At 40.9% G+C, this 18508-nt stretch overlaps 1 protein-coding gene across 4 annotated transcripts in view; it reads left to right on the top strand.

The window, feature by feature from the left end:
- Window positions 1-18508, top strand: part of yeats2 (YEATS domain containing 2) — a 173507-nt gene that overhangs the window by 70072 nt on the left and 84927 nt on the right. For all 4 annotated transcript variants that reach the window (XM_072255690.1, XM_072255691.1, XM_072255692.1 and 1 more), the window contains 2 exons: window positions 12291-12458; window positions 17477-17732. In XM_072255690.1, the coding sequence (XP_072111791.1) occupies window positions 12291-12458; window positions 17477-17732 (424 nt within the window). The remainder of the gene's footprint in view (window positions 1-12290; window positions 12459-17476; window positions 17733-18508) is intronic.

The raw sequence follows: 18508 nt of genomic DNA, 5'->3' as shown, positions 1-18508 counted from the left end.
AAATCAGTGGCTGCCTTATCTTACTGCTACTGCATAATTGTTTTCAGTGACTGGTGTGCAAGGGTGCCCACTTCCATTCATATGTCAATATTTCCCAATCTATCACTAAACTCAATCCTTCCTACTGGTGTGGAAAAACTCACATAATATTTTGTTCCCACTTGCTCACTTCATGCGGACTTTCTGTAATGAAATCTAAATCATCTTGAAGCATTATTTTCAGTTACAGCTCACAGTTCAATTTGGTTTTGTATCATTAGTAAACTTGGAAATATGATACTTGATCCCCTCACATCAGTCCTTGTTGACTTTGTCTAATCCCGTTGATATTGTATGCTGTCAGTCAAAGCTTCCTTAAATAAAGACTGACGTACCATTTGCCTATCTCATTACTTGCTGCACCAGAATGTTGGCTTTCAGTGAATTGTGATATAAATGCACAGCTGTACCTTTAAGCATCAGCAATTCACAACAATTTAGAAAATACTCTTTTTTTTCTGGTGCACCAAGATGGATTTTCTCATGATCTTGTACCCACGATTTTCTTTTCCACTGACTCAACTTGCTTTTATTCCTGTGAGGACTTTTTATATTCTTCTTCCTTACTAAAATTCTATCTAGTCTTGTCTTGTATTCTTAGCAAACTTTAAAATATGATAGTTGATTTAAATCATCATAAATTGAGAATGCCAATCCCTGGAATAATCCCTTGTTATAGCGTGCTGACCTCAGAAAGATTTGCTTTTGTTCATTAACCAATTCTCAATTCATAATAGTATAGTATCACTAGCTCTATTTGCTCTAACCTTGTTAACCCACCTCCTCCATTGGATCTTATTTACAGCCTTCTCAAAATCAAAGCACACTTTGAAGTATTTGTACTCCAGATGTTCCTCCTAACATTATTCTTCCACTAAATATGAATATCAGTTTAATCTTTCACTTCTTTCAGCAAATGGAGGGAGACTGAAAATCTGGCTAAGTGGTGCCATAGCAACAACCTTTCACTCAATGTCAGCAAGACCAAGGAGCTGATTATTGACTTCAGGAGGAGGAAACCAATCATCCTCAGGGGATCAGAAGTGCTGAGGGTTAGCAACTTTAAGATCCTCAGTATTATCATTTCAGAGGATCTGTCCTGGGCTCAGCACGCAAGTGCGATTACAGAGAAAGCATGGCAACACCTCTGCTTCCTTAGGAGTTTGCAAAGATTTAGCATGACATCTAAAACTTTGACAAACTTCTATGGATGTGTGGTGCGGAGTATATTGATTGATTGCACCATGGCCTGATATGGAAACATTAATGTTCTTGAATGAAAATCCTACAAAAAGGAGTAGATATGGCCCAGATCATGATGAGTAATGCCCTCCCCACCTTTGAGCACGTCTACATGGAACGTTGTCACAGGAAAGCAGTACCTGTCATAAAGGACTCCCAGCACCCGGGCCAGTAAGGGATTTGAAAGTTTTGCTAGCTCTTCCTTCAGTTAGTCCTGACGAAGAGTCTCGGCCCAAAACGTCAACTGTACCTCTTCCTAGAGATGCTGCCTCGTCTGCTGCATTCACCAGCAACTTTGATGTGTGTTCCTCCTGTAATCTAATGTGTGTAAACATTTTCAAACAAAGATCAAATGTTATCATTCAAATAAGGACCATTGGCTGGTGTTTTTCTTCCTTAGTTGTAATAGCCAGTTGCAGACCAAGGATTCAACCTGGAATATTCTCACCTGCGTGGTTTATTAGAATCCTGAAGTGATACTTTCTCCAACAAAGACAATCAAAAATGGCAATATTCATGTAATGAAATCATGACTGGTTGTATGCAGCAATTAAGGTTATTTAATATAAGACTTGGAGAAGTTCAGCACAGGTTTAGGTCCTTTGGTCAACTTGAGAACTATGTAAACAAAATGTGCCAATATGTCCAACCCAAGAAATGCAGTTACAATATTACATAGGTATGCCATTTGTCTTCATGTATCTAGTTTCTGGTTCAATGAACTAAGAGTTTAGTTCACCATCCTAACCCGAAGGCTGAAGTTCGAAACTACATATTGCTATTTTATGTTAGAATGATACAATTTTAGAAATGGAAGCAAATAATTTTGGAACAATATAAATGTTCTTTCATGCTTTAGGACATGTACTTCAACTGAAACTTTCAAACTTTGGTTTTCTTGACTAACTGTTTTGAGAGACATGATATAAAGTAGACAAATAGAGGTACCAATCAGATATTGACTGGAAGATGAGACTGCGGAAACTAAATGAATTGGTATGTCCTTGTACTTACAAGTCCATCCCTGGTTACGTCAGGGTTCCATTCATGTGACCTGTAATTACCTGAACAGTTCACTGCTTGGAAATGCAGCCTGGTATCAGATGGCTGCAGCAGCCAGACAGTTGAAACCACTGGTTTTCCATATGTTTGCTCAGTTGTGCATTTATAACCTGAAGATCATCCATGTACAACTATTGCAGCTTCAATGTCAAACTAACAGAGGTGAAGTACAAGATAGGTGAAAATATTAAGGAATTAGAGTGTGTCTTGGGATTTCACCCATCTCTCAGTGACTTTAGTGAGATCCAAAAAAAAAGCACAGAGCTATACACATCAAAGTTGCTGGTGAACGCAGCAGGCCAGGCAGCATCTCTAGGAAGAGGTGCAGTCGACGTTTCAGGCCGAGGCCCTTCGTCAGGACTAACTGAAGGAAGAGTGAGTAAGGGATTTGAAAGTTGGAGGGGGAGGGGGAGGGGGAGATCCAAAATGATAGGAGAAGACAGGAGGGGGAGGGATGGAGCCAAGAGCTGGACAGGTGATTGGCAAAAGGGGATACGAGAGGATCATGGGACAGGAGGTCTGGGAAGAAAGACAAGGGAGGGGGGACCCAGAGGATGGGCAAGAGGTATATTCAGAGGGACAGAGGGAGAAAAAGGAGAGTGAGCTATACGTTCATTTATCCAGCCATTTCTCTGAAGCTGCAGTGTCAGATTACCTTTGTGTTTGTTCCTCTTAATGTATCCAAGCGATAATTTATATCACTGTACATGCAGAGAAAATATAACACTTAATGGTGAACTTGCATATTTATATTTGAAAACAAGTGGAAACAAAGCTGTGGGGGCAATTTGTAAATTTGGAATTATGACCCCTCCACCTTCTGATGGGATTTAGTAGTGGAACTTTGAACACAGTTTCATAAACACAAAACTTGTAGGTTCATTGTCACTGGTGAGTAAGAGACAGTCGTAGCTTGGGTCCATCTGAATTCTCCTTGCTTCATCTTTGATGTGAAGGAAGTAGGTGGAGCTGAAGGAAAAGCTGTTGACAGTGGGATTAAGCACAGGAGATCTTGCAGATGCTGGAAATCCAGAGCAACTCACACAAAATGCTAGTGGAAATCACCAGGTCAGCCAACGCCTATGAAAATGAATAGACAGTTGACGTTTTGGGCTGAGACCCTTCATCAGGATTGGAAACGAAAGGGGAGGATGCCAAGCAAAAGGTGGGGGGGAGAGGAAGGAGGACAAGCTAGAAGGTGATAGGGGAAGCCAGGTGGATGGAAAAAGTAAGGGCTGGAGAAGAGGGAATTTGATAGGAGAGGAGAGTGGACCATGGGAGAAAGGGAAAAAGGAGGGGCACCGGGGGTGGTGATAGACAGGTGAACAGATGAAGCAAGAGGCCACAGTGGAGAATGGAAGAAGAGGGAAGGAGGAAGGGAAAAGAAAAAAAATTACTGGAATAAGAAATCGTTGTTCATGCCATGAGGTTGGAGGCTACCAAAACGGAATATGAAGTGTTGCTCCTCCACTCCATATATCCCTGCAAGTGAGTGTTGCTTGGATTTCCAGCATCTGCAGTATTTCTCTTGTTTGTGAAATGCTACACTTGTCCATTCACCTTCTCCCTCACTTCAATTCAGGGCCCCTAACAGTCCTTCCAGGTGAGGCAACACTTCATCTGCAAATCTTTTGGGGTTGTCTTTTGTATCCGGAGTTCCCAATGCTGTCTCTTGTACATTGGTGAAAACACAAAGTAAGTTGGGGGACCACTTTGTTGAGCACCTCCATCCATCCACTAAAAGCAGAATTTACCAGTGGTTAACCATTTTTATTCCTATCCCTATTCTTGTTCTGACATGTCAGACCATGACCTCCTCTTCTGCCATTCTCAGATTGGAGGAGCAATCCCTTGTGTTCTTTCTAGGTAGCCTCCAACCTGATGGCATTAACATCGATTTCTCCTTCCGGTATTGTTTTTTCTTTTTTCCCCTCCCTTTCCCTTGTCTTCCATTTGCCCTCTAGCCTCTTACCTCTCCTCACCTGCCTATCAGCTCCCTGATGTCCCTCCTCTTTTCCTTTCTCCCATGGTCCTATCAGATTCCTTCTTCTCCTCCAGCCCTTTCCCTTTCTTACCCACCTGGCTTCACTTATCACCTTCTAACTTGCCCTCCTTCCCCTCCCCAACCTTTTATTCTGGTGCCTTCCCCCTTCCTTTCCAGTCCTGAAGAAGAATCTCAGCCCAAAATTTTTCCAGTTGATATTAAGATAAGACCATAAGATATAGGAGGAGAAGTAGGCCATTCGGCCCATCGTTTTTGCTCTGCCATTCAATCATGGGCTGATCCAATTCTTCCAGTCATCCCTACTCCCCTGCCTTCTCCCCATGCCCTCTGATGCCCTGGCTAATCAAGAACCTATCTCTCTCTGCCTTAAATGCACCCAATGACTTGGCCTCCACAGCCGCTCGTAGCAATAAATTCCACAGATTTACCACCCTCTGACTAAAGTAATTTCTCCGCACCTCTGTTCTAAATGGAGGTCCTTCAATCCTAAAGTCGTGCCCTCTTGTCCTAGATTCCCCTACCATGGGAAATAACTTTGCCATATCTGATCTGTTCAGGCCTTTTAACATTCAGAATGTCTCTCTGAGATCTCCCGTCATTCTCTCAAACTCCAGGGAATGCAGCTGAAAAGCTGCCAGACGTTCCTCATACGGTAGCCCTTTCATTCCTGGAATCATTCTCATGAATCTTTTCTGAACCCTCTCTAATGTCAGTATATCCTGTCTAAAATAAGGAGCCAAAAATTGCACACAGTACTCCAAGTGTGGTCTTATGCGTGCCTTATAGAGCCTCAACATCACATCCCTGCTGTTATACGAATGCCAACATTGTATTCGCCTTCTTCACCAGCGATTCATCCTGGAGGTTAACCTTTAGGGTATCCTGCAGAAGGACTTCCAAGTCCCTTTGCATCTCTGCATTTTGAATTATCTCCCCATCTAAATAATGGTCTGCCCATTTCTTCCACCAAAGTGCATGACCGTACACTTTCTAAAATTGTATTTCATTTGCCACTTTTTTGCCCATTCCCCTAAACTATTAAGTCTCTCTGTAGGCTCTCTGTTTCCTTAACACTACCCGCACCTCCACCTATCTTTGTATCATCGGCAAATTTAGCCACACATCCATTAATCCCATAGTCCAAATCATTGACAAACATTATAAAAAGCAGTGGTTCCAACACCGATCCCTATGGAACTCCACTGGTAACCGGCAGCCAGCCAGATGGACTTTGAAGCCAAATGCCCTGTTTCTTGTAATAAATAATATTTACTATGTAATAAATAATATTTACTATTATGTAACCCTGTAATCCACTTGGTTCTCTAGGTGGTCCCATTATTTCATTTATTTACTGATCCCATAATTTTTCAGACCTAAATACTCTGCCTCCTTCCCACTTGAACTGAGAATAGAGTCATCTATAAAGCTCTATTTGTTTGCTATTTTGTACTCACTAAAATTATCTGTTAGCATGTACATGATTTGCTGCTCTTTTTAAATTCTCTGTCCATCTGTATTGCATAGTAAGTCAAAATTAGCAGCAGCCAAAAGTTTTGGGTGCTGTTTTTTCACTAAACTAAAAGTTATACGCTATCTCTAACTCCTCTCTACAAATGCCAGATTCTGAACAGCTCACCCCAAAATATCCATCTGAACTTTTCGTGCAACAATATCTTGCTTCACCTAGGTGCCTACTTTTTGGGATGAAACAGATCAGTGAGAATTGGGAGATACTGCTGCTGAGCCTGATGATTAAAGTATGGATTAGCTTCTGCTCAGAATTGGAAAGCATGGCAGATTCTAATCCTGGGCACCAGGCCAGATTTATTCGTGTTTATTTTATGTTCTCAGTTGACATTACCCAACTCATCTCATGCTAAGACTCAAACCACAGGACTTAGGCATGCATGGCTCACCACCAACCTGAAGCAATGGATATGAATATAACAGATAACTTGTATCTTGTGTTCTAGACATTTGGGGATATATAATGTGGGAGAAAGGTGCTGCAAAGATTAGATGATGACCATGATGCTTTGATACTTCTGATATTATTTAAATAGAAAATTCAAAAAGATAGTAACTCATTAAAATGAGTCACCCGATATTGGCATGAAAAAGCACATATTTTGCAAGGTGTGAACGAGTGGGGACTTGTTCCAGTTCAACATGGAAACCCAAATTTTATATAGAAAGATCTTATTGCTTATATATTTGAGTTGATTGTTCAGGGCTCGCATTTCTACTGTATCTCTCAATCTCGGGGCTTTCCTAAAATGATTTAGTGACGGCAAAGTATTTTCTGTTGCAACCTAGGGAATATGGCAGACATTTCACACACACTAAAAAGCTACAAATGCCACTGTTAATGATCTTTGCTACTATCTAAATACATCTCTACCATTGTTCAATGGAACCATGAAGATACTTTCTAGATAAATAAAACCAGTACACTTTCAGATTTTCTTTGAAGGATGGCCTTAAGAGTTATGTTTAAAGTCTCATCAGGTAAAGTTATCAGTGAAGAAAGCAACAAACTTGGTGCTACTCTGAAGTATCAGTCTGGATTGCATGTATGTTGAATGGCAGCTCATGTCATCAAGATGTTCCTTTGAGCAATAGCAGAGGTATATTTGTATTGTGTTGTTTGTTTTCGTTAAACAATGAGTAATCGTTGATCATCCTTTAACAATGAGAAAATGGGGATGTGTATCTTTATTTGTATTATTATGATATACACCTCTCTCGCTTTGTGATTAAAGGGTAATCCAATGATTATGTCACCATAACACGGCTAGGAGAGTTGCTGCCTCAAGGACCCAGAGATCCGGGCTGCGTGTCTTCCATGTGGATTCCGCATACTCTCTGTTTCCTCTGGGCATTCTGCTTTCAACCTACATTCCAGAAACGTGGGTTAGTAGATTAACTGGCCAATATGAATGGCCTTTAGTATGTGGGTGAAGAGTAAAATCTGGGGAAGAGTTGATTGAAATGTGGGAAAAATAAAAATGGGATTAAAGTAGGATTGGTATAAATGGATGTTTGCTGTCAGTGAAGACTGTTGATTTTCACTTCTGTATATCTATGAATCTACAGAGAGTCGCAGGAATATAATCTTAGCTATCTTATTCTGTAGTGAGAGGGCGGGATTTATTATTTCAGTTTTTCTCATCCACTTTACCACTTTCCTTTGCCCAGTTTATTCTTCCTTTTCCTCCTCTTCTTCTTAAGGTCCTTTTCTGTTTTATGAAAGAAATGTGGGAACATAGGCAGGTGAGATGGTGGCTGTTGGGGAGGGGTGGGTAGTCTGTGAGATGGTCCACACACTGCTTACGCAGGGTTTCTGTGTGCTTCGGTGCATGGATGCAGTGTTTTAAATCCCATCCCAAATGCTCCTTCTCCACTTTGAGCAATGATGTGCCAGCGATTGTGGAAAGGGTCTCTGGGTGACACAGAGCAGACTTTTGTTCAATCCAAACCTTGGTATCTGTGTGGACTGTGAGCATTTAAGATCATTCTGTGACTACATTGGTTCTTCTCATGTGCCAAGCATGTGCTGGATTTGTAGGTTGTGTGGCAACTGTAAATTTGCCCAGATGTAGGCAGGAGCACTAGTGGGAGGGCAGTGGTGGAAGATAATAGTAATGGGATATGAGAGAAATAATGGGATTACTGTAGGGCTATTGCATGTGACTGTTTGATGATCAGAGCGGACTTGATGAGCTGAAAGGCTTGTTCCCATTCTGATTGACTCCATACATCCTGAAATCTGTTATCCAATCTGTCTGCTTTTCTCTTCCAAGGTCTGGTTTGGGAGTATAGTGTTGGGCATGGAGTTGATGTAGCCTGCCCTACATACAGGACAACGAGCAACTCGGACCTCAGTGTTGGGAATATAATGACTGGGAGAAGAGTCAGACATTAGGTCTGCTTGCCATTCCAGTGAATTTGAAAGATTTTGTAGAGATTGTGTAGGCTATCAGTGTGTGACTCCTCTTTATATACTTCAGTGAACAAAACAATATCATTAAGATCTATTGCACAGAAGCAGGTGCATGTCTACGGTAGGCATCAAAAACATATCTATACTAATTCCATTTACCAGTACTTGGTCAGTGGACTACTCAGCCTTGTCTATTCTAATGCTCATCTGGATGGTTCCTAAGTGTTATAGAACATAGAATAGTACAACGCAGTACAGGCCCTTCGGCCCACAATGTTGTGCCGACCCTTAAACCCTACCTCCCATGTAACCCCCCCACCTTAAATTCCATCATATACCTGTCTAGTAGTCCCTTAAATTTCACTACTGTATCTGCCTCTACCACTGATTCAGGCAGTGCATTCCACACACCAACCACTCTCTCAGTAAAAAAAACCTTCCTCTAATATCCCCCTTGAACTTCCCACCCCTTACCTTAAAGCCATGTCCTCTTGTATTGAGCAGTGGTGCCCTGGGGAAGAGGTGCTGGCTGTCCACTCTGTCTATTCCTTTTAATACCTTATATACCTCTATCATGTCTCCTCTCATCCTCCTTCTCTGCAAAGAGGAAAGCCCTAGCTCTCTTAATCTCTGATCATAATGCGTACTCTCTAAACCAGGCAGCATCCTGATAAATCTCCTCTGTACCCTTTCCAGTGTTTCCACATCCTTCCTATAGTGAGGCAACCAGATATATTATAGCATCTTCCTTCATCACCACCTCAGGCTGTACGTTCCAGATTTCAACCATCCTCTGGGTAAAAAAAAAAAATCTTCCTTTGATGCCTAATCATCTTATTATCTTAAAGCTGTATCTTACATGGGGAGATGTTTCTTACTATTGACCTTAGCTTCTTGCTACCTACCCTGTTCCAGGATATCTTGGAGCTTAATTTCCAAGCATGTGCAGATGCAAATGTAGTTTGCCTACTATAGTTTAGCCACTTAGCTTTGCTTGTCCATAGTCCTGGACAAGTTGTACGACTTACATAAGTTCTGAATGTCAGTTCTATTCCCACTGGAAGGTTGCTGGTGGTGATGCCTAACATTATGACAAAAGAGACCGATAGAAGTATTTGAGTATTCTTGATCGACACTAATCATCACTGAGAACAGTTCTGCTGTAGATCCAATGGTTAATATCATGGCTTGTGTGCTTGGAGTAAAGGTAAGACGGAGATGAATTTTTGCAACCAGTCATATTTGAGGAATGTGTACCACAGTCCTTTGCAACTAATGGATTCAAAGGCTTTGAGTAGGTTGGAAGCGCTGCATTTTTAAAAAAAAGTTATCATGTGGTGAAGATTATGTCCATTGTGCCTCTGGAAGGAAGGTGTCCGCATGACATGCATGTCTTCTTCAACACTGTAAAAGTCATCTACAGTCCCAGTGCCCAAGGCCATATCGTTAGGGACAGGATGGCAGTCAATGCCGCTGGAAGAAATACTTCCAAGACCTTTCAACCACAACTCAGTCCTTGATATAAATGCACTTGACTACATCCCACAGCAGCATCTGGTCCAACCTTGCTACCATTGAATACTTGTACATGGAGCATTGCCACAAGAAAGTAGCATCCATCATAAGATCATAAGACATAGGAGCAGATTTAGCCCAATCAGCCCGTTTGAGTCTGCTTCATCAATTCATTATGGCTGATTTATTATCCCTCTCAAGCCCATTCTCCTGCATTCTCCCCATAACTTTTGATGCCTTTACTAATCAAGAACCTATTATCCTTCATTTTAAATATACCCAATAACTTTGCCTCCATAGCCAAATGTGGCAATGGATTCCATAGATTCACCACCCTCCGGCTAAAGAAATTCCTCCTCATCACTGTTCTGAAGGGACATCCTGGACGTCCTTACTCTGGGGCTGTGCCCTCTGGTCCTAGACTTCCCCACTATAGGAAACATCCTCTCCACATACACTCTATCTAGGCCTTTCAATATTCAATTGGTTTCAATTCGATCACTCCTCAGTTTTTTAAACTCCAGCAAGTACAGGCCCAGAGCCACCAAATGCTGCTTATACGTTACTTTAAGGGACCAAAAACTATTCAGAATACTGAAAGTGCAGTTTGACCAATGCCTTATAAACACTCAGCATTACATCATTGCTTTTATATTCTAGTCTTCTTGAAATTAGTGCTAACATTGCATTTGCCTTCCTTACCACCATTAACCTTGTATTTTGCCTTAAAATTTGACCTTCCAAAGTGAATTACAGTTTTGCGCTCCATCTTCTCAGCCCAGTTCAGCATTCTATCAATATCCTGTTGTAACCCTCGAGAAACCTACACTGACCACAGCACTATCAACCTTTGTGTCATCTGCAAACTTACGAACCTACCCTTCCACGTCCTCGAATAAGTCGTTAATAAAAATCACAAAGAACAGGGGTCCCAGAAGAGACCCTTGTGGAGCTCCACTGGGGAAGGGTATGTTCTTGGAGGCAGTAGAGTGACTGTGAGCCGACTCTGAGATACCGATTGCTAGACATAGCAAGAATAAAGGTTGTTTATCACCGAGCTTTCCAAATGACTGTTAAAGCTCTTGAGAATCAGCACCTTAAATGCCAATTGTTTAAAACCCGACAGTGTCATGAGCCAAAGGGCCTGTACTGTGCTCTACTGTTTTATGTTCTAAATATTAGCTTAAATTATCTACCATTTCATAGAAACATAGAAAATAGGTGCAGGAGTAGGCCATTCGGCCCTTCGAGCCTGCACCGCCATTTATTATGATCATGGCTGATCATCCAACTCAGAACCCCGCCCCAGCCTTCCCTCCATACCCCCTGACCCCCGTAGCCACAAGGGCCATATCTAACTCCCTCTTAAATATAGCCAATGAACTGGCCTCAACTGTTTCCTGTGGCAGAGAATTCCACAGATTCACCACTCTCTGTGTGAAGAAGTTTTTCCTAATCTCGGTCCTAAAAGGCTTTCCCTCTATCCTCAAACTGTGGCCCCTCGTTCTGGACTTCCCCAACATCGGGAACAATCTTCCTGCATCTAGCCTGTCCAATCCCTTTAGGATCTTATACGTTTCAATCAGATCCCCCCTCAATCTTCTAAATTCCAACGAGTACAAGCCCAGTTCATCCAGTCTTTCTTCATATGAAAGTCCTGCCATCAAGTTTCTTCCTATCAATTTCTGATATCCTACAGAAGTCCCATACCTTCTTTTGTTTTGTATATCCATGGAGGTTCTTGTTGTTTGCTTTCTTATTACTTGCCAGATTTTTCTCATACAATAAGGTCTTTTGCTCTGGTTTCCTAAAGTTGGTCTACCAGTTTATTTCACTTTATATATTCAGTTTTGTTTTAATATTTTCCTTGACCTCCTTTGTTAACCATACATGGGTCATTTTTTTCAATAAATATCTCTTTCTAATTGGGATAAATTTCTGCAGTGCATTATAAAATGGCTGCTTAAGTATAAGGCACTGCTCAATCTTTTCCTATTTCCCTATTCACAATAGCCAAATCTTCTAATTTTGCAACTGCTCATTAAAGTTGAAGGCACTGGTTTTGGACTCATGGTATTCATTATAGTGATTGCGTTCTATCATGTTGTGATTTTTGCCACTAAAGGATCCTTAATTAATTATTAATGTTACTTATTACGTGAGAATGAATGTAGAATAGCCTGTTTCTATTCTCATTGATCCATCGGCTGTCTATTATTTAACAGATGAACCACAGAAGTTGAATTGATTTTGGCTTATATTGAACATTAGTCTCAACAGTTAGGAGTGATTCCTGATACTTTAACATTGTGATTGAATGCAAAGTCTACAGGCTACGCTGGTGAAAAACTCACACACTTGTAAAGCTTGAATGCTTCTCAGGAAGATATTTTCAATGGTGAAAGTACATTCCTCAATTTGCTTTTTCTTGCTGTGGTGTGATGTAGTACTTCACAATAAAGGGTTTTGTGTCTTTTCTAGGTTATCATCAAACAAGAGCAAGAAGCAGTGGCACAGCAGTCGGGGGTCACAACTGGGCCCACACAGCAGGCTGTGCAGCAGTTTGTAACTGTGAAAGGTGGCCAGGTGATTGCTGTCTCCCCACAGAAACACAGCAGCAGCATTGGAGCAGGAGCCACCCAGACTAAGGTATGTCCTTGGAGGCAGCGGAGTGGCTGTGAGCTGACTCTGTGATAACGATTGCTAGACATGGCAAGAATAAAGGTTGTTTATCACTGAGCTATCCAAATGAGTGTTAAAGCTCTTGAGAATTAGCTCCATCAGTGCCAATTGTGTACAAATGCCTATTATTTAGAGCAAAATAATATTCCTTGCACACACACTGAGCTTGGAATATTATTTTGTTCTGAACAATAGGCATTTGTAAATGCGAACAGTAATAAAACAGTAGCATCAGCATTCATTTGGGTAGATACACACCATTCAGCCATTGCCTTTCACCTCACCACACTCAAAAACTCTTCCATTTTCGTTTATCTGTATTTGCAGTCTTTTCAGAATGACCTGTAGTTGTGGCTAAGGGTAATTATTAGTAAGACACTTAAAAGTTGCTGGTGAACGCAGCTGGCCAGGCAGCATCTCTAGGAAGAGGTACAATCGACGTTTTGGGCCGAGACCCTTCGTCAGGGGCTGAAACATCGACTGTACCTCTTCCTAGAGATGCTGCCTGGCCTGCTGCGTTCACCAGCAATTTTTAAGTGTGTTGCTTAAAATTCCAGCATCTGCAGATTTCCTCGTTTTTGCATAATTATTAGTAGTTTGTTTGTTGAAGACCGTTTGATTGTGATCTAATGTACCCCATGCATTTCTTCAGATCCCGGTTTCCACTCCGGAGTGCAATCTAATGATTTTCCCACACTTTATTAAAACTCGTGGTGAAGATAAGATCAAACTCAGTTGTGACATGTCCTATAGTCAATGGCCTTGTTGATATTTTCTGTTATATAAATGACATCCATGACTCTCTATCAGGAATGACCACTTTACATAGGTAGGCACACAAGAAAATAGGAGCAGGAGGAAGCTACCCTGCCATTTAATATGATCATGGTTGATTTACACTGGCCTCACTCCTCTTGTGCTATTATGCCCCTCTGTTCCTTGATCTATCTTATATTTCTCCAACTTCTGATGATCCTGCTTTCATTGCCAGCGGCAAAGAATACCAGGGTCACCTCTCTGGAAGAGGAAATATCTACATGTATAGTTTTAACTATGTCCCTTTGTTTGAGATTCCCCCAACTATTGAAAATGTCCCAACATCTACCCAGTCACACTCACTTTGGTTAGGATGTGTTTAAATTAGGTCACTTTTCATTTTCTAAACTCAATAACACAGATCCAAGCAAATCGGCCTCTCTTAGTAGCACAACTCTCACAATTGGAGAATCTCCTCTTCATAGCTGTATATTTTTAGTTACGTGAACACCGAATGTGTACAGTATTCTGGGTATGATAAGAACTCCCTGGTTTTAAACTGCAACCACTTTACAGTGAAGGCCAAAATGTTATTGCATTACTCCATTTGCCAGTTTTTTACCGACTATCTATCTATATCCTGTTGGAGAATTACAGTATCATTGCCCTTTCACCTATTTTCATATCATCAGCAATGATGACAACAATAATATGCAAATTTGGAAACCTTACACACTGTTTCTTCCTGCAGGTCATTAATATAATTGGTGAACAATTGCAGGCCAAAAACTGATGCTTCAGCACTCCACTGGTTACATCCTTCCATTTTAAAATGACCCATTTATTCCAAATCGCTGTTCTCTATGAGATAGCCAATTTTCAGCTGCTTCCTCCAATACTATGGGCTGTTAGCTGATGTGTTAGCCTTTGATATGGCACCTTGTCAAATGCCTTTTGGAAATGCAAACACAGGTTCTTCCGATCAAATTTCCCAAAGAATCCTGACAAATTTGTCAAACGTAGTTTACCTTTCAAAAGCCATGTTGACTAGGTTTAGTTATATTCAGTTTTCTTAAATATTTAGCTGTTTGCTCTTTGGTCATTGACTAGATGAACTTAAGCAATACACACAAAATGCAGGTCAAAGAACAAAGCAGCAGTATTCGCTGTTACCAATGATGACGTCACTCCTTTATTAACATGAGAATTTGAGATTTTTTCACTTTTAGAAACTCATTATAAAATCAGAGAAATTTTTATTACCAGGTTAAATTAACTGAGTCCTGAAGAACGGTCTCGGCCCAAAACGTCAACTGTTTATTCACTTCCATAGACGGTGCCTGGCCTGCTGAGTTCCTCCAGCATTTTGTGTGTATTGCTTAAGTTCATCTAGTCCTGGTTTGGAAGGGCCACAATTCAGTCAGTGGCTCCTGTGATGAGTGGTACATTTAATTTAGTTGTTTTCTTTTACATTTTATACACATACTCTTTAGTTATTTTTCCACTATAAGTTTTCATTGCAGAATAGTATCATTTGGTTTAGGAATGGTTGGAATAGTAGAGAGCTATATACCCCTTTGAGTCTACTCTGCAACTCAATTTGTATCAGTTAATTTACACTTAAACAACAATAGTCTTTGGACCCCACCCTTGATGCCTTTGCCTAGCAAGAATCTATACAGAATTTGAACATCCAATTGTGCTTCAGCATCTTTAGTTCCTTGATTGAAAAGACTTACAGATTTCAAAGAAAATTATGTACAAATTAAACAACAGGGAAGAGCCCTTTCAACGTACCTGTTCCATACCAGTATTTAAGCCCCATATGAGCCTTCCCACAGCCCTTCATTTAGCTTTAGGGTCATTGAAAAGTATAGCACAGAAACAGGCTCTTCGACCCACCTAATCCATGCAGAACCACTTAAGCTGCCTACTCCCATCGACCTGTACCGAGACCATAGCCCTCCATACCCCTACTATCCACGTACCTACCCAAACTTCACTTAAGTGTTGAAATTGAGCTCACTTGTGCTGGCAGCTCATTCCACACTCTTGCAACCCTCTGAGCAAAGAAGTTTCTGCTCATGTTTCCCTTAAAGTTTTCACAATTTCATCCTTAACCCATAACCTCTGGTTGGAGTCCCTCCCAACTTCAGTGGAAAAAGCCTGCTTGCATTTACCCTATCTATACTCCTCATAATTTTGTATTTCTCTATCAAATCTCTTCTCAATCTTCTATATTCTAAGTCCTAACCTATTCAATATTATAACTCAGGTCCTCCAGACCCGGCAACATCCTTGTAAATTTTCTCTGTATGCTTTCAACCTTACTTATATCTTTCCAAAAGATGACCAAAACAGCACACAATTCTCCAAATTATGCCTCAACAATGTCTTATACAACTTTAACATAACATCCCACCTCCTGTACTCAATACTTTGTCTTATGAAGGCCAATGTGCCAAAAGCTTTGTTTACAACTCTACCTACCTGTGATGCCACTTTCATAGAACTATGGACTTGTAATCCCAGTTCTCTTTGTTCTACCACACTCTTCAATGATCTACCGTTCACTGTGTAAGACCTACTCTGGTAGATGCAACACCTCGGACTTGTCTGCATTAATTTGCATTTGCCAGTTTTCACCCCATTTTTCCAGCTGATCCAGATCCCTCTGCAAGCCATGATAGCCTTCCTTGCTGTCCACTACACCCCCAATCTTGGTGCCATCTACAAATCTGCTGATCCAGTTAACCACTTTACCATCCAGATCATTGATATAGATGATAAACCACAAAGGACCCTGCGCCGATCCCTGTGGCACACTAGTCACAGCCCTCCAGTTAGAGGAACAACCATCTACTAGCACTCTCTGTCTTCTATGTCTAATCCAGTTTGCTACCACATCTTGAATGCTGAACAACTGAACCTTCTTGACCAACCTCCCATGTGGGACCTTGTCAAATGCCTTGCTAAAGTCCATGTAGACAACATCCACTGCCTTGCCTTCATCCACTTTCCTGGTAACTTCCTCAAAAAAAAATATAAGATTGGTTAGACATAACCTACCATACACAAAGCCATGCTGGCTACCCTTAATCAGTTTGTGTCTATCTAAATAGTGTATGTACTTAGAATAACGTCCAATAACTTAACTACAACTGATGTCAGACTCACTGGCCTATAACTTCCTGCTTTATGTTAGAGCTTTTCTTAAACAGTGGAACAACATTGACTATCTTTCAAGCCTCTGGTACCTCTCCTGTCACTAAGGATGATTTAAGTATCTCTGCCAGGTTCCCTGGCAATTTCTACACTTACCTCCCCTGGGTTCCAATTGAAAACCTTGTCAGGCACTGGGGATTTATCCACCCTGATCTGCTTCAGGGCAGTAAATACTTCGTCCTCTGTAATCTGTATGAGGTCCATGAAGTTGATGCTGCTTTGCCTCACTTCTGTAGACCCTGTGTCTGTTTCTTGAGTAAATACACATGCAAAAAATGTATTTAAGATCTCTCCTATTGATGTGTCCAGAAGCATCAATAGATGTATGTACACAGTGGTTCCACGCATAGATTACTGTTCTAATCTTCCAGAGGAAGATTTTGTTCCTTGCAATCCTTTTGCTCTTAGCATATCTGTAGAATCCCATCCTTCACTTTGTCTGCTAGGGCAACTGCATGCCTTCTTTTAGCCCTCCTGATTTCTTTCTTAAGTGATTCTTGCATTTCTTATACTCCATAAGCACCTTATTTGTTTCTACCTGCCTATACCTGCTATGCATCAACTTTTTCTTCTAACCAGCCTCAATATCTCTTGAAAACAAAGGTTCCTATACTTGTTATCTTTACCTTTTATTCTGATAGGCATATATAAGCTCGGTACTCTTAAAATATCACTTTTGAAGGCCTTCCACTTACCAAGTACACCTTTGCCAGCAGCCTGTTCAAACCCACACTTGCCAGATCATTTCTGATACCATCAGAATTAGCCTTTCTCCAATTTAGAATCTTAACCAGACTTATCTCTTTGCATATTTACTGAGAAACTAGCAGCATTGTGAACACTAGGCATCTGTCCATCTGCCACAACTAATCCACTTGTTAACACTCTTTGGGACAGAGAATATTTTAATTGGATTTATTAGTTATTGCTATTATGGTAGATTTTCGTTTTTGTGTGGTTGCAAATGGTGTATGTAACTGAGAGTGTCTGTTGCTCACCCACAGGTGGTTGGGATTCCAGTAGGTTCAACTTTGCAGCCAGTGGTGAAGCAGGCAGTGGCACTGAGTGGTGGCCAGATAATTGTTGCCAAACCGGGCACCACTGTTGCTCGGGCAGTTGGACAGAAACAGATTGTGGCCCAAGGTGTGGCAAAGGCTGTAGTGAGCGGAACAAGTGGAACCATCGTTGCTCAGCCTGCACAAGCAGTCAGCAAAGCTCAAAGTTCATCTGTTATCCAGAAATCAGGATCACAAAGCTCAGGTAAGGAGAGAACCCCCGCTTTGCTGCTTAAATGGCGAGTGTCAAAATGGATTTTAAATCAGCCCTCCTTTCTGATTGGGTAACTGTGACTTCCAGAATAAGAGCAGTTCTGACAGATTATTATTGTTACAGGAGTAGGCCTGAGAATCAAGATTATTTCCGCTGTCTATTAACTGTATTTCTATTCAATTTGAGTTAAGGTACAATGACTACAATGTGCAGAGGAATTCTTTTCACTACGTACCTGAGTGCTCTCATTTACAATTTCATGGAAACTTGCATTAGTATGGACTTCGACATCAGCTTTCAAATCTTTACAGATACTTTCTTTGCTGTGATACTCTTGTTTTTTTTTAAACTGGACATTTAAAAATAAAAAATGTGAAGCTATACATCAGATTTTGAATTTGTTAGTATCAAGCAGGTGATGTTGATTCAATTAAGGAATGTAATAATTGTGATTCTGGTCTACATCAAATGCAACTACTTCTGGGGAGATGCTGCTCCACCTTGAAATAAAACTTGAATTCTGCATGGAAGGTCACAGTTTGGGTCTTTTGTGCATGTTTGGGCCATTGATGGCTGCATACTGGTGATTGAAATGTATTTATTATCATGAAAATGTTAGACTTTATTGTTGGTACCAAAAGAGGAGGTTTGCAAAAATTGCAATTCAGTTTGACCTTGAATAAATCTATCAGCTAATACAATTGGCACTAGCCATAGGAACATTATGCAAGAAGAGGCGGTATAAGAGAGGATTGCAAGATTCTGAG

This window comes from Mobula birostris, chromosome 4 (genome assembly GCF_030028105.1).
Source record: "Mobula birostris isolate sMobBir1 chromosome 4, sMobBir1.hap1, whole genome shotgun sequence".
Taxonomy (NCBI): Eukaryota; Metazoa; Chordata; class Chondrichthyes; order Myliobatiformes; family Myliobatidae; genus Mobula; species Mobula birostris.
Note: the sequence above shows the minus strand (reverse complement) of the source record. Positions and strands in the feature narration are given on the sequence as shown.